Source organism: Myotis yumanensis, unplaced genomic scaffold (assembly GCF_028538775.1).
Source record: "Myotis yumanensis isolate MYYU_CA2020_CCGP unplaced genomic scaffold, mMyoYum1.0.hap1 SCAF_13, whole genome shotgun sequence".
Classification (NCBI taxonomy): Eukaryota; Metazoa; Chordata; class Mammalia; order Chiroptera; family Vespertilionidae; genus Myotis; species Myotis yumanensis.
In genome coordinates this window covers 41632869-41654406 of record NW_027223764.1, presented here as the reverse complement: position 1 = coordinate 41654406, position 21538 = coordinate 41632869, and the positions used below count along the sequence as shown (strand labels likewise).

Here is a 21538-nt window from a genome sequence, read left to right as displayed (position 1 = left end):
CCCCTCCTCCTATGACTTGCTCTGACTCACTGACTTACAGGTTGCTCCTGTTCCTGCTTCGAGGTCCATTCTCTGACCCATACTAAAGGATCTGAGACATCTGTTTTCAGTATGTCTGAGCCTGCCAGCGGGGGTGAGGTTTTTAATCTGACTGGTTTTCATCAAGGGATTATTCTATGGCCTAAGGTACTACCGCCCTCTCCTACCTGGTCGTAGCTATAAGAATTGCAGGCATACTGTCAAAGTAATCAGCCTAGAGCAGCCGGTACCAACCAGTGGTCCATGAGGTCTGAAAGGTTGGCGAACGCTGGCCTAGAGGATCCCAGTAAGGTTAGCACAGACCCTGGGCAGATTGGAGATTTCCTTCTCTTTCCCCTCTGCTAAGAAGCCAGGATTGCCTCTGATGTTTCTTAGAAAGCTCTTCCTCCTCAGAATCACAATTCAGAGCTATTTCCTGCATTTCCTCTTCATTTTACACCCAATCCCTAGTAGGTGCTCCGTACATGTTTGTGATTATTGATGATAAATATTAGAGATGGGGGGAGGAGGGAGCATGGTATTGGAGGAAGACCTGGTTTAGGAGTTAGAAGACCCAGGTTTTTTGTTTTCATCTATCTCCGTGGTCGGCAAACTTCGGCTCATGAGCCACATGCGGCTCTTTGGCCCCTTGAGTGTGGCTCTTCCACAAAATACCACGTGCGGGCACGCACGTACAGTGCGATTGAAACTTCGTGGCCCATTCGCAGAAGTCGGTATTTTGTGGAAGAGCCGGTATTTTGCGAAAGAGCCACACTCAAGGGGCCAAAGAGCTGCATGTGGCTCGCGAGCCGCAGTTTGCCGACCACTGACCTATCTGATTCACCGACCTTTTTGGGTCCTCCAGTGTGACTCAAGGTTAGGGGGATGGCCTTAAAGGTAGCCTGGCGAAGGTGTCGGGTCTAGTTTGCAATAGACATCACTATTCCCCACTGTCCTACCAGGCTTACCCGGTGCAAGGTACCCATCTGGCACTGTTAGGCATTTGAATGTATGACCCTTCTCAATTAGACGGTGTCTTAGATTTATTATAAGAGTCGTATTTAAATTCAAATGATAGTTGTTGATCATCATCACCATTGGGGGATACTAGATGGCCATCTGTTTTTAGTATGTGGTGTAAAGTGCAGGCAAAAGCACAGTATAGATTTGCTTCCTGCCCTAAACTGCCTGATAAACAACCCAACTGGCTTGTGCTAGGGCATGTGCTTCTGAAATTCAGAAGAAGAGAACACTGAGGGCTGGGGCAATCAGGGAACACTTCCTGGAGGTGGAGAGATGAAAATTCTACTCATTCCTTAAAGATGAGTTCCACTGAGTTGTTTGTTCAAAGTCACATGGGTATGCAACTGGGATTAGATGCTGACATTATGTCTGCATGTGTATTGTCTTATCCTCTCAATTAGCATTTATTGGGTAACTATGTGTCCTGGGCTCTGGGCTAGAAAGATACACACACACACACACACACACACTCTAATAAAAGCCTCGGGGGCAGTTGGGGGCAATCAGGCCATCAGGGGAGCAGTTAGGGGGTGATCAGGCTGGCAGGCAGGTGAGTGGTTAAGGAGCCAGTGGTCCCGGATTGTGAGAGGGATGTCCGACTGCCTGTTTAGGCCCAATCCCACAGGGGTCACAGACTGGAGAGGGTGCAGACTGGGCTGAGGGACCCCCCCGCCCCCGCATGAATTTCGTGCACTGGGCCACTAGTGTGTGTGTGTGTGTGTGTGTGTGTGTGTGTGTGTGTATGTAGTTGTTGTTGTTCAATCTTTGTATTCACCCAGTGAGGTTATTACTAGATTTCTTCAGATGAAGAAACTGGGCTCAGAGTAGTTTAAGACACTTCCCCAAGACTTCTCAACTAATAAATAACAGTCATTAGGGCTGTCTTCAAAAAGCCTTTTCCCACTGCACCATGTGTTTCATCCCTTCAGTGTTGGCCTCCTTGGTGAGATGCATGTACGTACTGAACTCACCACTAACTCCCCTAAGCACATGGGTGGGCTTGGCCAACCCCCAGCTTGGCCCTGGCTGCTCTGCCTGTCCAGCTGAGCGCATAGGGACTTTTTATTGGTTTGTTAGGAGGTCTGAGCTCTACCCTCGCCCCCCTTTTCTCTGCCCTTTCCATTCTTCTGTCTTTGACCCTCAGATTGAGTATGTTAGAGCTCCTTGAGCTATGGGCAAAGCTGAGATTCGGCTCTGGGGACAAAGGAGGGCATTGCCCTTGGCCTCAGGTTCATTCTAGGTGGGGTGCTGCCGCTGGTGACGTGGGTGACTTGTAAAGAAGTGAGCACTGAATGTGGAGCCCGGCTGAGCTGATTATTGCCACTTAGTCACTTCGGCCTTGGCCAGGTCATTTAGTCCCTCTTTATGCCTCTGTTTCCTTCTCTGTAATTGCCTGGGAGTTAGCAACGTTTTTAGTGTTCCTTATGTCTTTAACACCTTGTAATTTTTATTATAATTTTCATCTTCACCCTTCTTTAAGCCTCTTCTCTCTAGTGATCCAATTTCCTTTCTCTCGTTTCCCTACCCCACCCCCCTTTTCCCTTGGGGTCTTGCAGATAAATTCAACATCAGGCTGATAACCAGGTCTGCAGGCCACATGGGTACTCCATGCTGGTACTTGGAGAGGGAATTCTTAGAGACCCACCCATCTGCAGACTCTGAGTTCTGACTAAGCCGGGCTGTGTTTTATTTGCCTTCTTGTCCCCACGCCCCAGCATACAGGAGGAGTCTGGCACAGGTGGGTGGGGCAAAAGGAGCTGGAGGAGTTGCTCTGGAGGGTCTTGGACAGGGCACCAGCTCACAGGCTGTGAGGTGGAGGGACAAGTGTCTCTTCCTTGCAGTTGGCTGTGCCCCGCCTCCTCCTCAAGGCCCCGCCTGTTAAAGTGAGTCACAGGCCAGCGCACACCTGAGTCCTCACTCCTGCCTGGCCACCGGTTCAGGCTCTGGCCCTGTGTCTGGTGTGGTCACACGTGTCGATCCTCCCAGGAAACTGGTAGGACCAGGCTGCCCCCACCCTCTGATGGGCAGATCAGCTGCTTTAAAGGCCAAGCTGGATGTGGCCTGGGCTCTGGGCCCCTCAGGAGGAGGCGAGCGGCCTGGAGCTCTCCCTGCAGTCTTCCAGCAGCCCAGGTCCCTGGCCAGCGGGCAGGGGACTCATGCCCCTGTGTCTTCCCCAGGTGCAGGCCCCCTTGTGAGCAGCAGACCGGCCTGGTGGCTGGCAGCAGGACACCCGAGTCTGCATGCTGAGGAAGATGGGTGAGGCGGTGGCCAGAGTTGCGAGGAAGGTCAACGAGACGGTGGAGAGTGACTCTGACACCCTGGGTGAGTGAGGGCATGGCGTTCCAACCGCAGGGCGCCCTGCAAGTGGTTTGTGAAATCAGTTTGGAAATGAAGTAGAAAGAGAAGAGGAAAGAGGCAATATCAGTGTGTGCCCCTTGTCACGAGGAGCAGTTTCTTGGAACGTTAGCAGCAGTTATGTTTAGTTTGTGCATATTTGGGATCCCCGCGTACGACTCGCTATGGGTCAGAGTCAGAGAGATTTGAAAAACACCGAGTGAGGGGCTCCACCCGCCAGGAGCCTGTCTGCCTGCTCTCGGACTGAGTGTGTGTGCCCTGGGACCAGGTGACCATAGCTGGCACTGCCGAGTCGCCCCATGTCGCAGGCCCGTGCTGGTGCATGAGTGTTGCCTGACTGAATTTTCACAGCCTCCCTGTGACGGATGATCCCGGCCAGGCATGACTAGCTGTGGTCTCTGGGTGAGAAGGAGACGGGTGAGGAGGAGACGAAGAGTCAAAGGCAGAGAGGGCTTTCTTAGGTCACCCAGCCGGGAGGTCCCCCATTCACTCCACTGCTTTACTTGAATTGTGTCATATATTTCTTGCTTTGAACTGGTCACAGCATAAATAAATATCCGCTGAATTGACTGTCTTGCCATGTGCAAGGATCGGCAGGGGAGATAGATATAGTACAGTTTGTGTGTGTGTGTGTGTGTGTGTGTGTGTGTGTGTGTGTGTCTCATTCACTAGAATGTAAGTGGCACCTTAGAGCCATGGGTGTGCTGTGGGAACCCAGAGGACAGGAGCACCGTCCTGCCTTGTGGGTGGCCATGCAGGTGGACAGGTTGGGATTTAAGTTGGGTCTTTGACACAGAGAGGACTTTCACAGGCAGGTAGGGGTGTGTGTCTGTGTATGTGTGTGTCTGTCTCCTGAAGGAGCATTTCCATGGAGGCTACAGCCTGAGCAAAGAACCAAAGACTGGAAAGGTAGGGCATTATTTCAAGTAGCTATTGGGCAGAGTGTATGTGGAATGTAAGCTTCTGGGGCAGGGGGTGTGGCCCAGGAAGTGGAGGGATACTCAGCCTTCAAGATGAGGTTGGTCACCACCTCTTCCAGGAAGCCCTCACTCCTACCCTGTCCACCCCTTGCTCCCTCCTCCTCTGTAACACCCATTCAGTGTCCCTAGCAGGTAGTGATCCTGTGGTCTCCCCCCCCTCTCCCCGCCCCCCCTCCCAAGAGCCAACACAGTGTCAGGCACTTTGTGAGCATGTGGAGGTGTTTGCTGAATTGAACTAAGGTAAGAGGAGCATCCCCTCTATCAGCAAACAAACTTGAAGACTGTTGCTGATTTTGTGGGGGTGGGGTTGGAGCCTTCAGCTGGCGAGTAAGGAATTCTGGAACCCGGTGCTGGTCACTAATATGGTTGTACTCACCCCAGCGCTCAAGGCTCTTCATCACGAATGTGGTGGTTGAGAGCCAGGCTCTGGGTCACTCAGGCCTGGATTCGAATCCCCACTCTGCCTCCTACCAGCCTGCTACCTTAGCAGTTACTTAACCTCTCTGCGCCTTGGTGTCTTCATCTGTAAAATGGGGGTGTAATTGTGTCTTCCTCATCAAGGTGATTAGGAGTAATTGTAATGTCTGTAAGGTGCTTGGCATGTAGGTAGCTGCATAAATGGCAGCTATTATTTTTCATCCCCAAGGGCTGAAGATAGAGGCCTAAGTAACCCCCCATTGCCTCTGAATGGGGAGCTCAGTGCAAATCGACAAATCTCTGACCTACCCCTATTTTAAAGTGTCATGACGGGGAGGGACACACCTGCAGCTCAGTCTCATCCAGATGTGTGAAGGGGGCAAGGTGGAGGGGGAGTAGAGGCGGGAGAGCGGAATTCTGACCTCCTGGGGAGGTGCTGTTTGAGAGAGGATTCCCTTAGGCAGCAGTGAGGAGGCAGGTGCCCTAGGCAGAGGCAGGGCTGCACCATAGCTGGGAGAGGCCACTGCGGAGCTGTCTCTGTGGCATGAGGGATGGCACCCCACCGGTGGAGAGCCTCGGAGGCCCTGTTGAGTCTAAATTTCAGTGTCTCTGGACCAGAGATTGCAAACTCAGGTGCCTCTGCAGGCCAGGTGGGGAATTCTGTGAACCGAAGGTTGGGCGTCTGCCTCGGGTGAAGTGTGCAGGGTGACCAGCGTAGGGAGGGCTGTGACCAGCTCTTCTGCACTGCCCAGGGCCATGCCCACTGAGGAACCCAAGCGAGGCCTCTGGCTGCCCTGCCAGACAGTATCTGGGATCGGAACCCTGTCTGTCTGGCACCAGAGCCAGCGCCCTGTCCCCACCATGCTGTTCTGCGGTTGGGGCAGATGGTTGGGGATTACCAGGGTCGTGAGCACAGTGAAGCTATAGGCAACTTGGGGAAGGGATTAAACCCTAAGTCATTGCGGTTGGCTGGAGGTTGTGGCCGGAGCTCAAGACTTCCATGTGTGGTGGAGGTGATGGGGTCTTTAAAGTTAGGGCTGGATGATAGGGGCCTTTTTACCTCTTCAGTGCCAAGAGAAGAAGCAAAGTATCAGACGAGGCCACTGTGGGCACCTGCAGTCCTGACCCTTGGCAAATGAAACTCATCCGGCCGTACAGTCTGAGGGCTCTGGGGCTTACATAGTCAGCACCTACTGAGTACTTGCTGGGTGCTGGGGGCCGTGCAGGCATATCTGCAATAGAGTCCTGGGCCTGAGACTAGACAGCCTCGGTGACAGTCAGAGAGCAGCAGGGGACATGTGGCTTCATGCCTAGCCATGTTGGACAGACCACAGGCAGTCCTAATTCGGGGTGGGTGGGAGATGCTGGATGTTGAAGTCGTGCAGGATATAGTTCTCTTGTAAAATAGTAAACAGTCTGAAACAGCCCACACAACCAGCACCACAACGTTGCTTAAATAAGTTTAGTTACAGCTGTACAATGCCATTATGTTGCCATTAACCATGGCGCACATAACATTTCGTCGTATGCTTGAATGAAGACTGGCAAATTCCCACAGATAACGTGAATTGGGAAAGGAAAAAGAAGAAAAAAACAAGGATCTCAAACTCTACATAGTAAGATGCCAACGGTGTTAAATGTGCATATGTACATAGGAAAAAAAAGCTGCACATGTATGTTAGACAAAGCTCTGCATTTTGTGACTGTTCTGTGATGAGCGTATTACCCTTATAAGTAGAGAAGAGTAAGTTTTAAGGAAAGGACCACCTGCCGCTACAGAATGTGGAAGGAAGTAAAACACTTCCTAGCAGAGGAGTGACAGGACTAGCACCTTCTCTGGAAGGTGCCCCTGACCCAGGGTGGAATGGGCTCCCCTCCCCACCTCCCTGCCAGGCCTGGTGGGAGGGAGCAGCCACAGGTGTCTCATTGTGGAGGCTGGGCTGGGAAGAGCTCAGTTACAGGCCGGCTCTCACCTTACTCACCATGGTTCGCAGCGCTAGTGGGTGTGCCTTCCCAGCCGGGCCTGCTCCTCCCGTAACCTGAGCTTTGGATCCCAGCCCTTGTCGCTGCTTCAGGCCTCTTGATCCCCCGAGAAGTGGGCTTCTTTCCACCTGGCCCCTGGTCTGCCCCTCAGCTCGAATTGAGCTGCTTTCGTCCAGCCCCTCCCCTCTTCTCCACGCCTCATGCTGGGGACTCTGCACCTTCCCTGAGCCTGGCCCTCCTCTCTGTCCACCCCTTGTCTCCCAGAATTAGAGATACCTTTCTCTTTGTAAAGGTCTCATGCCTGTCTGGGCTTCCCTGAGTCCTCGTACCCCCGAGGGGTCTGACTGACCTTACTCTTCCCTCCCTGGCCAGTGGACTGGCAGGCCAGGCCGCTCTGCACCTGACTCATGTCCAGGGGAGAGGCTGCCAGGTCTGTTGTGTGCTTTGGGGATGACTTGAAAAATGATCATTACTGCCCTAGCCAGTTTGGCTCAGTGGATAGAGCGTCAGCCTGTGGGCTGAAGAGTCCCAGGTTCGATTCTGGTCAAGGGCACATACCTGGGTTGCAGGCTTCATCCCCAGTGAGGGGTGTGCAGGAGGCAGCCGATCAATGATTCTCTCTCATCATTGATGTTTCTATCTCTCTCTACCTCTTCCTTCCTCTCTGAAATCAATAAAAAAAAAAATGATCATTACTGCAGAGCGCTATTTGGAAAAGCCTGAGAGAGTGCAGGCAGGGTGGGCACAGCTGGTTGGGATAGAGGCAGCTGCAGAGATGGGAGGAAGGAAGGACCGCTGTGGGCTGGGAGGAAAGGAGCCAGCACTTCTCTGGGGCCTGCTGCGTGTCAGGTGTTGTGATGAGCTCAGATGTTTGATAGGTCAGTCCATCTTTTCTACAGCCTTTTGCAGGCCCTGGCCGGGTAGCTCAGTAGGTTAGCATGTTGTGTTGTCCCAATACACCAAGGTTGCTGGGGTGGGGGGTGATCCCCCCTCAGGGTACATACAGGAAGCAACCAATGAATGCATAAATAAGTGGGACAACAAATCAATCCCTTCCTCTATCTCTAATATCAATAAATTAAAAATAAGTTATAATCTTTTGTACTTTCTGACTCTGAGGATTCATGTCTGTGTTTATTTCTAGAAAATTCTGAGCCATTAGCTCTTGGTATGTTGCTCTCCCATATTTTCTTTCTCTCTCTCTCTCTCTCTCTCTCTCTCTCTCTCTCTCGCCTCTGTATGCTTTTGGTATGAATTTCCCCAGATCGTTGGAGGAGCTTTATCAGTTTGGACTCACTCAGTCTTCACAACAACCCTGTGGCTCAGGTAATAACACCCCATTTTACAGATAGAGAAGCTAAACGCATGAAATGTTTTTTTCTCTCCTGTTTCTAAGTGTTTTTGTTTTGTAGCATGAGAGTATTTGACTTCTCTTTTATGCGTGGTGTTTTGGTGTAGTATGTAGACATCTAACCCGAGGTCACAGAGATTTCCTTCTAGCAGAGTCATCTGGGTGTCGGCTAATCGTGCAGATCCACGGACCCCACCTTTAAACGTGGAGTCTCAGAGGGTGAGCCTGGTGGTCTCCATGTTGACACAAAACCTATATGATTCTTCCCTGCCTTGAATTTTGAGAAGCACTGGCTTACTGCTGTTTATAATTTGGAACTTCCTTCTCTTGGTGGGGGCACTGGTCAAGGAGGGGTATTGTCTGGGCAGGTATGTGTGTGTGTGTGTGTGTGTGTGTGTGTGCGCGCGCGCACATATCTGAAAAAGACATGAATATGAACATGGATGTGATCTGTCCCCAGGGAACTGAGCAGCAGTCTGGAGCTCTGAGAAAAATCAAGTGGGAGACCAAGGCTAGTGAGAGAAGGGGCATGTTGCTTCCTTTCCTGCCCCTGCCCCCCCCCACCTTCGCTTTAGCCAAGTACTTGTCTCCTTTTGTACGTGCCAGCAGAGGGCGCCCTGTCACCAGCCAACCGGGTGACAGGAATTGAGCCGGACTTGACCAGGCTGCTGCTGGGTGAGTGCCTGGTGCTGACAAGGGCTCTAGTCGCTGCCCAGCTCACGTCCTGTACTTAAATTCCTGGCTGGCCCCACGGGGACCTGAGTCCGCAGCCCCTTTCTTAAACAAGGAGGCACTTAGTATATATTCATTAAAGTGAAATGATACCTTTCCTTGGGTCAGACACTGTTCTTCAACACACACACGTTGGGCACCTGCTGTGTGTGTCCCACTGGAGGACCCCCGGGCCCAGAGTGCCCCGTCTGGAATGGGGCCACATGCACAGGACACACACACACACACACACACACACACACACACATTCATATTCCCCCCTCCCCCCACCCCCACACCCCACCTGAGGGAGGAGGGCAACCAGGAGCCTGGTGCTGGTAGGGGCGAGGGACATACGTTTTTCTGCAGTGTCTCCTGGCCTGGGGAGTTCCGAGGGTCAGCCAGGCACAGTCCAGCTCTGCAGGCACAGAGGACGAAATAGGCTCTCCCAGAGCAGCCCTTAGCCAGGCCAGGGCTGCCCGTCTGTTCACCTCTCAACTGGGGAAGCGGGCTGGGAGTTTGCCAGCAGGGGAGCGGAACGGAACGGCGTGCCCACTGCGGAGCCCTGCTGCTCTCCCAACTCCGCTTCCTGCACAAGGCGATGTGAGGGGGGTGACTAGAAGCCTCTGCCTAAAACTCCATCTCTAGATGTGGTCTCTCTGGATCGGGGGTGTCCTCATCTCTAGCAATTCTAGAGTAACCAGTCTACCCCTAGCCGAGCCCCATAACTACAGCTTTAGTGCCAGCTGGGAGGAAGCCTGGCCTCCCACTGTTTACCCTTTGGTCCTCATCTTTGTGCACTACTTACATTTAATACCTATTTTTTTTAAGTAAAAGTATATATTTTTAAAAATATTCCTTCAAGTGCAAATGCGTGGGCTAGAACCATAAAACAGATTTTCTCTCTATCCCAAGAGCTGCCTTCAGTACTAAGCTATTCTTATTCTCTCCATGGCCCACTCTGTACCTGAGGCTTGGGGTCCAGACAGATGCCCATTGAGCCCCATGCTGACCTGGGCACAGAGGCAATGCCAGACCACAGCATGGTGGGAGAGGTTTGCAGAAACCCCCACCCAGCCCTCTCCTCAACTGCCTGAACAGGGGGCTCAGTCCCACCACCTGGACACGGCCCGTTGTGTCCACTTCCCTGGGGCCAGTTCAGAAGCCGCTGGTCTCCACAAACGCCCTGGGTAGGGCTGGCACCAGTCACTCACCTCTGAATTGAGAAGGGCACCCCCGGCCCAGGCCCTGCACTTCTGTACCACGGGCTGCCAGAGCTGTGCCAACCTGGCTCCAGTGAGGCCCCTGGCTCTGAAAGATTCCTTTCCACCCTGGTTATCAGCCTCAATATACCCTTACCTCCCACCCCGACCAGGTCTCACCACCACCCCTATGTTTGCCCTGGCACATCCTGCAGACGCAAGGCCTCCTGACCCCCCCTCAGTACTGCCAGCCACCTCCGCCACCACCGTAGCCGCTGCCCATAGCCGCTCTTTCTAAAACCTAAGGGCCTGAAAGCGTCCGTGTCTAGAGGCACCTGGGAGAATGGGCTGCCCACTCGGTACCCTGGTTTGACAGATGAGAAGGCTGAGCCAGAGAAATGCGAGGTGACTGCCAAGGTCACCCAGTAAATCCTCCAGAGCTGAGACTCAAGTCCAGCCCTCCTGACTCCCAGGTCAGGGCTCCTCCCGCCACCCCAGAGTCCTTCCTGACCGTGGATCCATGGGTGCCCTGGGGATCTGCCACTTGCCAGCTTTCCTTGCCCCCAGTACCCCAGCACACAGGTGGCGTTTCCGGGAGCATGCACACGGTGGGCGTAGCCTTAGAGAAGCATGTGCACACAGGTACGGGGATGCACTGGGCGTGTCCGTGGAGCGCTGCTGTGACAGCCCTGGATGTCCCCAGGCAGTGCTGTGGATTGACACATTGTGGGTGGATAGCTGGTGTCTTGAGGCTTTTTCAGGATTGTTTATAACTGTGGTGGGGGAAGACCTCAAAGCTCCAGGTCTCTCTGATAGGGGTCCTGGAATCCCCTTCTAGACCTTTGGAAGCTCCAATAGCCATGAGCCCCACCTGCCCCCATTCCAGCCCCACTGTGGACCTCAGCCCTCCGACGGAGCCGGGGAGGATAAGAGTGGGGGTCGGTGGTGGGCAACCTCAAGCACAGCCCAGCTGCTCCTTGGGTCCCTGCTCACTGCAGCGCTGCCCTGCAAGCGCCGGCGCTCAGGATGCTGGATGGGTGGACAAATTCCCTCAGTCTGTGGGGACGCTCACTCAGCCTTCTCTCTTTTGTTCTCCCTGCTTGTCGTCCTTCTGTCTGTGGAAATTGCCCAGCTGTGAGAACTGCTCCAACCCTGAGGGGTCTCCAAGGAAGCCAGCGGGTGGTGGCATTCCCTGTACAGTAGGAAGACTGAGTCCTAGATGACACAGTGACTCGTGGCTGTGGCACAGCCCTGGGACAGGCCCCTTGGGAGCGAGCTGATTACCTGGGTTGCAAAGTACTTGCAGAACATAGGATGCACTAAGTAAGGATGAGTTCCGCTTCTGATGTCTTCAGTGGTATACACAGTGTGCATTGGTTTAGCTCAGTGCTAAGGGGGTTTCATGGAAGAGGCGGCCTTTCAGCTGAGCCTGAAGGGATAGAGCAGGTGTAGGGGTACAGGTGTGGGACAGGAGTGAGGGGAAGGCATTTTAGGTGAGGGTGTCTGAGCAAAGGCTTGATGATACAGAAGTGCCTGTGACAGCCCTAGAAGGCTGACCCGGAAGAGTAAAGGCAGCCGGGGCGGGAGGGAGGCGGAGGCTGGCTTCAGATCTCAAAGGGCCCTGAGTGTTACCTTAAGTTGTTTTTACAGTGAAGCCCTATCTTGCACTGGGGTTAGGGCCTAGAGAGAGCCTAAGACAGGAAAGTCATCCAGAGTCCAAATGATCCATGAAGAATAATGAGCTCACGCTTCTTTAATGCCCACCTGTGCTAAGCTGTCCCAGTTGCTTTCCCTAGGTCTCATCCAGACCTCATCCCAACCCTGTGATCTAATCACCACTCAAGCTATGTCACAGCGGTGGCGAACCTTTTGAGCTCGGCGTGTCAGCATCTTGAAAAACCCTAACTTAACTCTGGTGCCGTGTCACATATAGACATTTTTTGATATTTGCAACCATAGTAAAACAAAGACTTATATTTTTGATATTTATTTTATATATTTAAATGCCATTTAACAAAGAAAAATCAACCAAAAAAATGAGTTTGCGTGTCACCTCTGACACGCGTGTCATAGGTTCACCATCCCTGGGCTATGAGGTGACTGCTGCATGATCCTCACTTTCAGAGGAGGAAACTGAGGCACAGAAAGGCTGAGCGACTTCCCCAAGGGAGGGATTTGAACCCAGGCTCTCAGTGTAACTGACAGCATGGGGCGACGCAGAGCCGTGTAGGGAAGTGTGTACCCTTAAACACTAGCGTCACCCTCAGCATTGAAGCAGCATTGCAGGAAGTTAGGTGGGGGCTGAGCGGCCTCTGCTGAACTTGATCTGGGCTGCAGGGGTGAGCCCCTGGCAGTTTCTGAGCAGGGAATGACATGAGCAGGTGTGCTTAGGAGGATCCCCGCTGGACACAGGATGGATGCGAGACCAGAAGGGACACCAGGAAAGAGGTACCTTCCATGTGCCAGGCCTATGTTGGTGTGGCTTTGTTCTGAGAGGGGCCAGTGGGAGGAGACGTGCCAGGAAGGCAGGGCTGTGAGGGGGTGGGCAGCTGATTTCTTGGGGGCATAGTGTTTGAAACCTGGTCATGATGTAACAGAAATAAGGAAATCTGGGCCTTTTGGGGTGCATATGGGGATTCTGATGAGTCCCTGAGGACACGCCTGAAGAAGCACAGAATAAGGGGGCTGGAAGTACAGGCATAGCCAAACTCTTAAGTGGAGATTTCTGCAGAAGTGCTGCTGGCCCAGAGAGGCCCTGTCTGACTCAGCCCCCACCCTAAATCTGGGGTCCCTGACTGACAGCCCCGATGCATCCTTCACCCCTCCCTCCAGCACAAACTCAGCTGCCTGACTGCCCTCCGTGCCCAGGGAAACCCTCAGGAAAGGTGGTCAGGGAGGGCTTCTCGGGGAAACGGCATTCAACTGAGACAAGAATAAAGAGAAGGAGCAGGGCATGGAACCATCGGGGCAAAGGACAACCCAGGCAAAACTACCAGCAAGTACAGGGCCTACTGGGACACCTGCCAGAGCTCAATAATTAGTCCTCTCCTCCTGTCACCTTCTCATCCTCTGTGGGAAGCACACAGGGCAAAATAACTTTTCGTGAGTGAATAGACCTAAAGCCCCTACATGGGCATGGACCAGCCAGCACTCAGTGGATGGAGTTACCGTCGTTGCTGTCACCCTTATCATCCACCAGGGCCAAGTAACCACAGTTGGTGAGAGGCCTAGTGCTTATGTGCCAGTGGTTCTCAAACAAGCTGGTGTCAGTGTTGGAGGCCTTGTTCACACACAGCTGCCTGGGCCCCACCCAGAGCTTCTGGTTCTGTAGGTGGGGGTGGGGCCCGAGAGTGTGCATTTCTAATAAATTCAGGAGTGACGCTGATGCTGTGGGTCTGGGGACCCCACTTTGAGAACCACTGAGCTGGACTAGCCCTTGCTCCTTGAGGTTGCCTGGGAGAGATGCAGGATCTCAGGCCCCACCCCAGACCTGTGGCATCACAGTCCCTACCCTAGAAGGATCCCAAGGTGATGGTTACTGGGAAGTTTGGGAAATATGGGCTAAATGACCTCCAGTCTCCTTCTAACCCCGAGATTTCATGAAGAAAAACATTTGTGAAAAAAGACATTCTGGGCGGATCGAGGTCCCTTGGCCACAGATTCCTCCCAGAGCCCTGGGAGCCTTGCTTCTTGGCCAGGCCATGGAGCCCAAAGTGCCCGCCCGCCCGAGTCTTTCTTTCTATGACTTGGTTGACAGGAGCTCCATGACCCTCTCCGCCTCTCCCTTCTGGGCCCTGTCACCAGGCCCACCTCTTGGCAGGGACTGAGCAGGGGTCAGAGTTCTGCATTTCTAAGAAACAACTCGAGCTTGGCCCAGCCCTCCTGACTTCCGGCAGAATGCTCTGTTTATTTGCGGATTTTTCTTTACTTGCCCTGGTCCTACCCACCAGTTACTTTTCATCAGGCATTCATTAGAATTAACACGATAACCTTTCATGAAGGGCCCATGTGTTGAATCAAAACCTTCTTTATTAGTACAGTGTGCCTCTTAATTAGAGGTTTGGGGAGATGCAGTATGGCCATCTTGCAATAATAATTATAATTGTGAGGATAATTATGCCCTGTGTTTATTACAGAACTTTCCCCAAGCATCTCTGTATCTACTGCAGCTCAGGTATCAGCATCTGGGAGCACTGGGGGAAGGTGTGCTTGAGTCCAGCTGCTGTCCAGATGTTGGTGTTGCCCCAGACCGCTCATGCTACCCAAGTAGCATGAAATTCTTCCAGCCCCAGAGTCGTCTTGTCTGAGGACTCTCTGAGCAAGGTGGAGGCTGCAGGAAATTGGTGGAGAAGGCAGGGCTCCAAGGTCAAGTCCAGGAGGGATGAAAGTCCTCTGGGCCTTGGCTCATGCCCTGCCCACACCTGGGTTGCCTTCCCTCTCTCCTCTCTGGCCCTAGTAACCTCTCACTCATCAGCGTCCAGCCTGAATCCAGGTGACCAAGTGTCCTGAGTTTTCTGGGACTGAGGAGGTGTCCCCTGGGATGCAGGACTGTCAGTGCTAAAATTGGGAACATCCTGGGTAAACTGGGACAAATTGGTTACCCTCCTGGAATCTTTGCATTCAGGTCCTTAGTGCTCCACCATCTCACCAAAATGACCTTGGACAATTGACCTATCAACAGGGGCCTCATTTTTCCTCCTGTGAAGGTAACTCATGGTTCTTATGGGAATTTAATGAGTTTATGTATGAAAAGTGTCTAGTACTGTGCCTGGCACATAGTGAATACTCAGTGACGTTGGCTATAGTTGTTTTATTGGGTTGAGTGAGACCTTTGAGATGACCTGGCCTCCATCTGGTTCAGGAATCCGCTCTGTGGTGACCCTGCCTGAGGACACCCCACAGTGCAGCACTCACGTCCTCACACAGGAGCCTTTTTTCTGTGACTGGTGACCTACTCCCTGTCCCGTCAGCTCTGAGGACCCATAGAGGATGGGGCCCTCTTCTTGAAGACATCTCACGGCTCCTTGAGGGTGACTCACCTGTCTCCAGCCTGGGTCTTCTCTTCCCTGGACACATCCTGACTGTATCCCCTGGAAGCAGTGCTATCTGCCCCTGTAGGCCCCAGGGCTCAGCATTGAACTTGGCTCTGCTCAGGGGGCTTTTCTGTACTGTAAACAGGTATTGTGGGTGTAGCTGGTACCCATCCTCTGAATTAGACCTGGAGAGAAATGTCCTGAGAGCAAAAGGTGACTGGCTCATAAAGAAGCTGAGGGGCCCCTTTCCCCGAAATCACAGGCCCTGAACTGGAAAGGCTCGTAGGAGTCTGAAGCCAAGGCTCCGGTACCCCACTGAAGGGCTCAGCATGAACTCCCCTTTCTCTGGCCCAGCCTAGAGACAGGCACTGGGGATGTTCTTCACTCAAGGGGCCGGATAGCAGGATGGTTAGGGCCCCTGGCTTCCTGATCAGCCTAATCTGCCTTCACGTCTTACTCCCTTCTTTTTAGAGGTATGGCCTTGACCCAGTCACTTAGTTGCACTTTCCTCGTGTGTTCAGAGGGGAGAATTTTCACAGCCTAGCACATATGAAATAGTAACTCTTACTATTTGGGGTTATTACCACTCCAACCCCCCAGGGAATGGACTTGAAGCAGTTTTCTTCTTGCGCACAGGTGGGACGATGATTGGGCAAGGCTGGGATTTGTTCCAGCGGGTCTGGACACTTGGCTGTCCATGTTCTTGTCCCAGGGATCATGGGGAACCATTCCCAAGAGCCTCTCAGCAGGGATCCGAGTCCATGTGCTGTGTTAGTGGCTGGTGCTATGGCCTGTAAGGCCAGGGTATGTTTGCAGGAATCTCTGGGGGCCTTTGCCATCAATGGAAGCCAGACTGTTCTCAGTAGGAACTTTGTGGTGCACCCCTCCCCCCACATGTACACCGGCCTCTGGTAGGCAGTTCTGAGGTTAAAGGATGGAGGAAACAGATGGGGTTCCCAGTAACAAAAGAGAATCATAGAGAAGTCACAGGACACAAGGTGGAGCAGTGCCTGGCACACAGTAGGGTCTTGGTTCCTTCTTCACAATCTGCTGCTTGCCTTATTATTATTATTTTTAAAGCATCCAAGTATTATTGTTGTTTGTTTGGTTTTTGCATCCAGGTGTCTAAGTGTATTTTGTACAGTTAGGTTTGTTGATCTGTTCCTTTGTGATTCTTTTATAGCTCCTAGATACTGAAAGTATTCCTCGAATAAGAGGTTGTATAAATGTTAAATTCTGTTTTGTTTTGTATTTTTTGCTTTGATTTAAAAAATATTTAGAGTGTAATTTGATGTAGAGTTTATTTTGATTTTTAGGTTATTGAGAGTCTCTTTTTTTGTTTTCCCAAAATTGTTAATTGGTTGACTATTCTAACATCAGTTATTAATCCTTTCCTGATCTTTTTGTGAGGCCTCCTTTAGCATTTATTAAATTATGACATATTACTTATGGACCAAATGGGCTATATATTTTATTTCTATGATCTATTTTCCCTTTGGCCCTCTTTTGAAATAATTGTAGCCTTGCAATATTGGTTACCACCCATCTTTTTTTCTTATAGAGTCATGCTTGCTCATTCCTCCAGTTGAAATTTAAAACCATTTCATAAGTTAAAAAACCAAAAAACATTTTGGGATTTGAGTAGGAATTACATTAAGCAATCTATGAATCAGTTTCTTTAAAAATCAACATGATTTTAATATTTTGACTTGTTATCAATGAACATGTTATAGCTTCACATACAAATCAATTTTTAAAAAACATTTTTGTGTGAACTCTTCTACTTTTCTTAATATTATTCAGATCCATTTTTTCATTATTGCTATCACTGTACATTTTATATTACGGTTGCTGTTCAGAATAGGATCCTCAAAAAATATATTTTTATTGCTGGCATATAGAATGTCATTGAGTTTTGCATGTTTGTTTGGGTCAGCCACTTTGCTGAAGTCTGTTTCGTTTGCGTGGTCAGATGACTTGGGTGTTTGAGGTTACACAGTCATTGCAAATACACATCCTAATAATCTTGTCTGTTTCCAATGTTTATGTTTTCTGTTTCTTTGGTCAGAACTCCTCAGTCCATGTTAAGGGATGCAGGTGGTGGGAGGCATCCTCTGTGGCTCTTTGTTTTAAAGGGACAGCGTCTGATGTTTCCCTTGGTGCTGCTCCGAGCTTGTAGATCTGTCGCTTCCACCCAATGGACTGATAAGATTGACAGCCACCACAGCCGTCCCTTTGAGCTATTTGTGCTCTGGCACCAGGCACTAGGGACTCGTTGTTTAGAAGGGTTTGTTCTTTCTAGAATCCCCAGCCTACCCCAAACTTTGAGTCCGCAGAGCTGGTCCAGTCCCAGCCCTGATCTCTACTGAAAGCCTGGCTTCCTGGGATTGGCTCCCCGCTGCAGACTTCGCATCCTCTTCACCATCCTCACCTGCTGATATAGGAGCTGGTGGTTATGGCAGCAGAGTGCGCTCACTCAGCACAGCCTGGACCAGAGGAGGCAGTAAGACACTCCTTCACAGGATGCCCTACAGGACCCCTGTGGCCCTCAGTCATCTGGACTTTTGTCTTTACCCCACATGCCCCCTTTCTTTCCTCACCAACTCAGGAAGGTCCCAATACCCTGCCCTGCTCCAGGCCTGCTAGACCTCTGCTGGCACCGTGCTCTGTGGTCTTTCCAGTCCAGTGGGAAAGCAGGAAGAAAAAGGGGTCAATACAATACAATACAATACAGGATGAAGAGGTTTCTTTCACACAATATGAGGCTGGAGCATCTAACTGCAGTGAGAGAAGGCTTCTTGAAGGAGGTGACACTTGAGCTGGTCTTGGAGCAAGAGTAGAAATTCTACGAGGCAGATGAAGGAGAAGGGCTTCTCTTCTGACTGTTTCTATAGGCTTTGCATTATTGTTGCTGTTCACAGTAGGATCTTTATAAACTTTCTTTTCTTGCTGGTATATAGGAATATTGTTGATTTGTGTATTTAATTTGGAAAAATCTTCAAAGGCTTAGAGGACTGTGGGAAGCCTGGCCTCTTTGGGAAAAAGACAAGAGTTTGCTGAGAGGGAGATGGGGGCAGTGTTTTCTGAGTTGGTGAGTGAGTGCTCCTGGGGTTCAGGGGTTAGGAGGGGATCACCAGTAATGGGGGCACTTAGGAAAGAAGAAACAACATCTGTAGCATTACCTCTGCATTCCTGCCTGGCACTTTGTTAGTACATTTAGTACTTTGTATTACATTTACTTTTCCTGACAGCTTTGCTAGGTGGATAATGATACCCCCATTGTACAAATGAAGAAACTGAGGCCCAGGGAACTTACATGACTTAGATGAACCTCATCTCTTAGCCTTTATACTTTCAGTGTCTCCCTGCTGTCATATATATAAAACAGTTTTATTGACATATGATTCATAACCCTACAATGCAGCCATTTAAAGTATACAATTTAGCGGTTTTAGTATATTCATAGATTTGTGCCGCTATCACCACAATCAAATTTTAGAACATTTGCTTACCTTCACCAAGAAACCTTCACCACTTCATCTCCATCTCACAGTCCTTCGATGCCCCCCAGCCTTATGGAACCACTCATCTACTTTCTGCCTCTATATACTTGGCTATTCTGGACATTTCACATAAATGGTCTCATACACTATATGGTCCATTGTGACTGGCTTATTTCACTTAGCATAATGTTTTCAAGGTCCTTCGATATTGTAGCATGTATTGGTACTTCCTTTCTTTTTATTGCTAAACTTACTCCTTTTTATGGAGATACCACATTTTGCTCATCCATTCAGCAGTTGATGGACATCCGGGTTGCTTCCATGTTTTGGCTGTTATGAATAATGCTGCTATGAGCATCCATGTGTAATGTGTTTTTGTGTGGACACCTGGTTCCATTTCTCGTGTACACTACGAGTGGAATTGCTGGCCATATGGTAATTCTTGAGGAACGGCCAGCGAGTCTGCACACAGCTTCCTTGCTGCCTCTTGTACAAGGCTTTCTTTCCGTCAGAGTGACAGGACTGGGAAGGTCAACGTCTATGTGAATTGCCCGTTTTCAAAGAAGTAGACTGTTATCAAGTACTCATAAGACTGCAGCTTCACTGTTGAGTCTTTGACGGTTCCTTAGGGACTTGTCGACTTGGCAGGGCCTCAAGGGCATTGCCATGAATGCTGGTCGCCACTGCGCTGCAGAACCCTGCCTTCCACATTCTGGCTAGTAGGACGTGGTAATGGAGAGGGACAAGTGTGATTATGGGTGATGAAGGCTCCTAGACGAGAGAGAGTAGGATTTCAAGCCTGGCACAGGGGGGACAGGCGGGAGAGCAAGGAGGCTGGGAGGGTGGACCGGGTCGGGTCCACATGGTTTGGGGCAAGTCCTCGGGCAGCTCGGGCTGCTGACTCTGGTCTGTCTTTGTTTTTTGGCTGCAGATCTGGCCGAGTGCAAGCTGGTTTCTTTCCCCATCGGCATCTACAAGGTCCTGCGGAATGTCACCGACCAGATCCACCTCATCACGCTGGCCAACAACGAGCTCAAGTCCCTCACCAGCAAGTTCATGACCACATTCTGTCAGCTTCAAGGTAGGCCCTGGTCAGCTCAGCTTAGCTCAGGGGGGCATGGCCAGCCCTCATCCTCAAGCTCTGACATTCTTGGGAGGGGAACTAGGGCCAGCCCCGCCAGCTGCACCTGGGAAGTCTCTGCCAGGGGGAGGCTTTGAGGATGGACCTGTGTCCTTCTTGAAGCGTAGAAACCTCTGTCGCGTCTGCCTCGCTGGCTGTGAATCAGTTTGGCTAATGGTCTAGGTGTGGGTCCTGGAGTGACCCTCTTATTCTGAACAGACCAGCGGGGTCTTTGGGGTCTTGAGGCCCAGAGGTATCTCTTGGTGACTTGAACAAGACCCCTTCTGCTCCCCCAATCCGGCATTGTTCTCCTGTGCTGCTCTCTCAGTTCAGGAGTGACAGATTCCAGAATGTTGGTGTTTCCTCTGCTGGGCACACACAGAGCAGGTGGACAGGGGGGCTTGGCAGCGAGGTGGGCAGCGAGGTGGGCAGGAGACCAAGAGGTGGGTATTATCGATTCTTTTGAAGTGGCTCCTCCGGATGGACAGCAGCGTGCAGGTGTCTCTGCAGTGCTTGTCCCCTCCTCAGAGCAGCCCCTCCATCCTCTGCAAGAGTCCAGGGCCACTCAGCCGGCCTGGGATGGAGCTGCGACCTGGGCACGTGGCATGTGCTTTCAAAGTGGTGGAGCGGGAGAGTTGGGGAGAGCACAAGAGGCATGACCTTCCTGCCTTCTAGAATTCTCTATCTGCTAGAAGCATGGAAAGGGTCTGAGAGCCTCTGTAGAAAAACACGTATGTAAAATGGAAACGGGGAACAGAGCAACTCGAGCGAGCGTGTCTCCTACAGCTGATCTTAGGCTTCTTAGGGAAAACACAGGAGGGAGCCACAGGCCGGCCTGGAAAGACCCTGGCGAGGTGCGGACACGAGGGCAAGAACGTGGGCTTGGTCTGTGCAGTCGTTTCTGAGTGAAGCTCACAGGGCTCATATTTTTACATAAGATACAAGCGACCAAACACTAGATTTAGCCTGAGGGCCACTGGTTGGGAGAATCTCCCATAAATATTAGAGCTGTTTCCGTCCCCTCATTTCAGGGATGGAGAAGGAAGGTCAGGGAGAGCAGGGACGTGCCCGCCCGGGGTCTCAGAGCAGTACACCCTGGTTGCCCACCTCGCAGGCCAGGTGCCTCCCCAGGACACCTGCATGAGCTCACGGGTCCTCCAGAGCTGAATCCAGCCCGCTGGAATGGGGTGTTTGCTTTCCAGAGGGGGAGGGAATGATGGACCGTGGATGGTGGGGGTGGGGGGAGCCCCTGGAAGGGAAGCCAGGCAGGGGGGCTTCCTTTGGGCGAGAGGAGTTCATTTGTACCTTTTCCTTCATTCACTCCTCCCTGCGCTCCTGCTGCGTCCAGGCCTGTGGGAGGCTCAGAACAAAGGCCACTAGAGCAGGACTCCCACTGAAGGAGCCCAGGGTCGCGGAACAGACGCGCCAACACCGAGTGCTGTGACGCTAGTGTGGACAAAACATGGGGCTGCTGGGCCGAGGAACAAAATCTTCCCGAGAGTGGAAAGGGCAGCAGGGTGGGTGTGGAAGCGAGGCTCTCAGAGGATCTGACATTCGGCAGCGCCTTGCGGGATGAGTGAGCAGGCCCTCTCAGCGGGACCACGACAGGTGTCAGAGAAATGTGCTTAGAGCCCCGTGCATTCGTGCCTGGGCCCTGGAAATACAGTCATTACAATACCCTTTGGGGTCAAGGGCACATACCTGGGTAGCAGATTCGATCTCCAAACCCCAGTCAGTTGCCCTTGTTGAAGGGTACAGTTTGAACTCACTCCTGTGCTGGCTGCGGCTCCTGATGCCCCCACACACCTTGGATTACAAAGGGATGGCCGTGTACCCAGCAGG

General features: G+C 51.6%; 1 protein-coding gene across 3 annotated transcripts in view; it reads left to right on the top strand.

Moving 5' to 3' along the window:
- Positions 1 to 21538, top strand: part of LRRC20 (leucine rich repeat containing 20) — a 54857-nt gene that overhangs the window by 13918 nt on the left and 19401 nt on the right. For 2 of the 3 annotated variants that reach the window (XM_070432907.1, XM_070432908.1), the window contains exons 2-3: positions 3219 to 3363; positions 19508 to 19657. In XM_070432907.1, coding sequence (XP_070289008.1) covers positions 3282 to 3363; positions 19508 to 19657 — 232 coding nt within the window. In that variant the 5' untranslated portion in view covers positions 3219 to 3281. The remainder of the gene's footprint in view (positions 1 to 3218; positions 3364 to 19507; positions 19658 to 21538) is intronic. The other variant, XM_070432909.1, reaches the window with a different exon arrangement.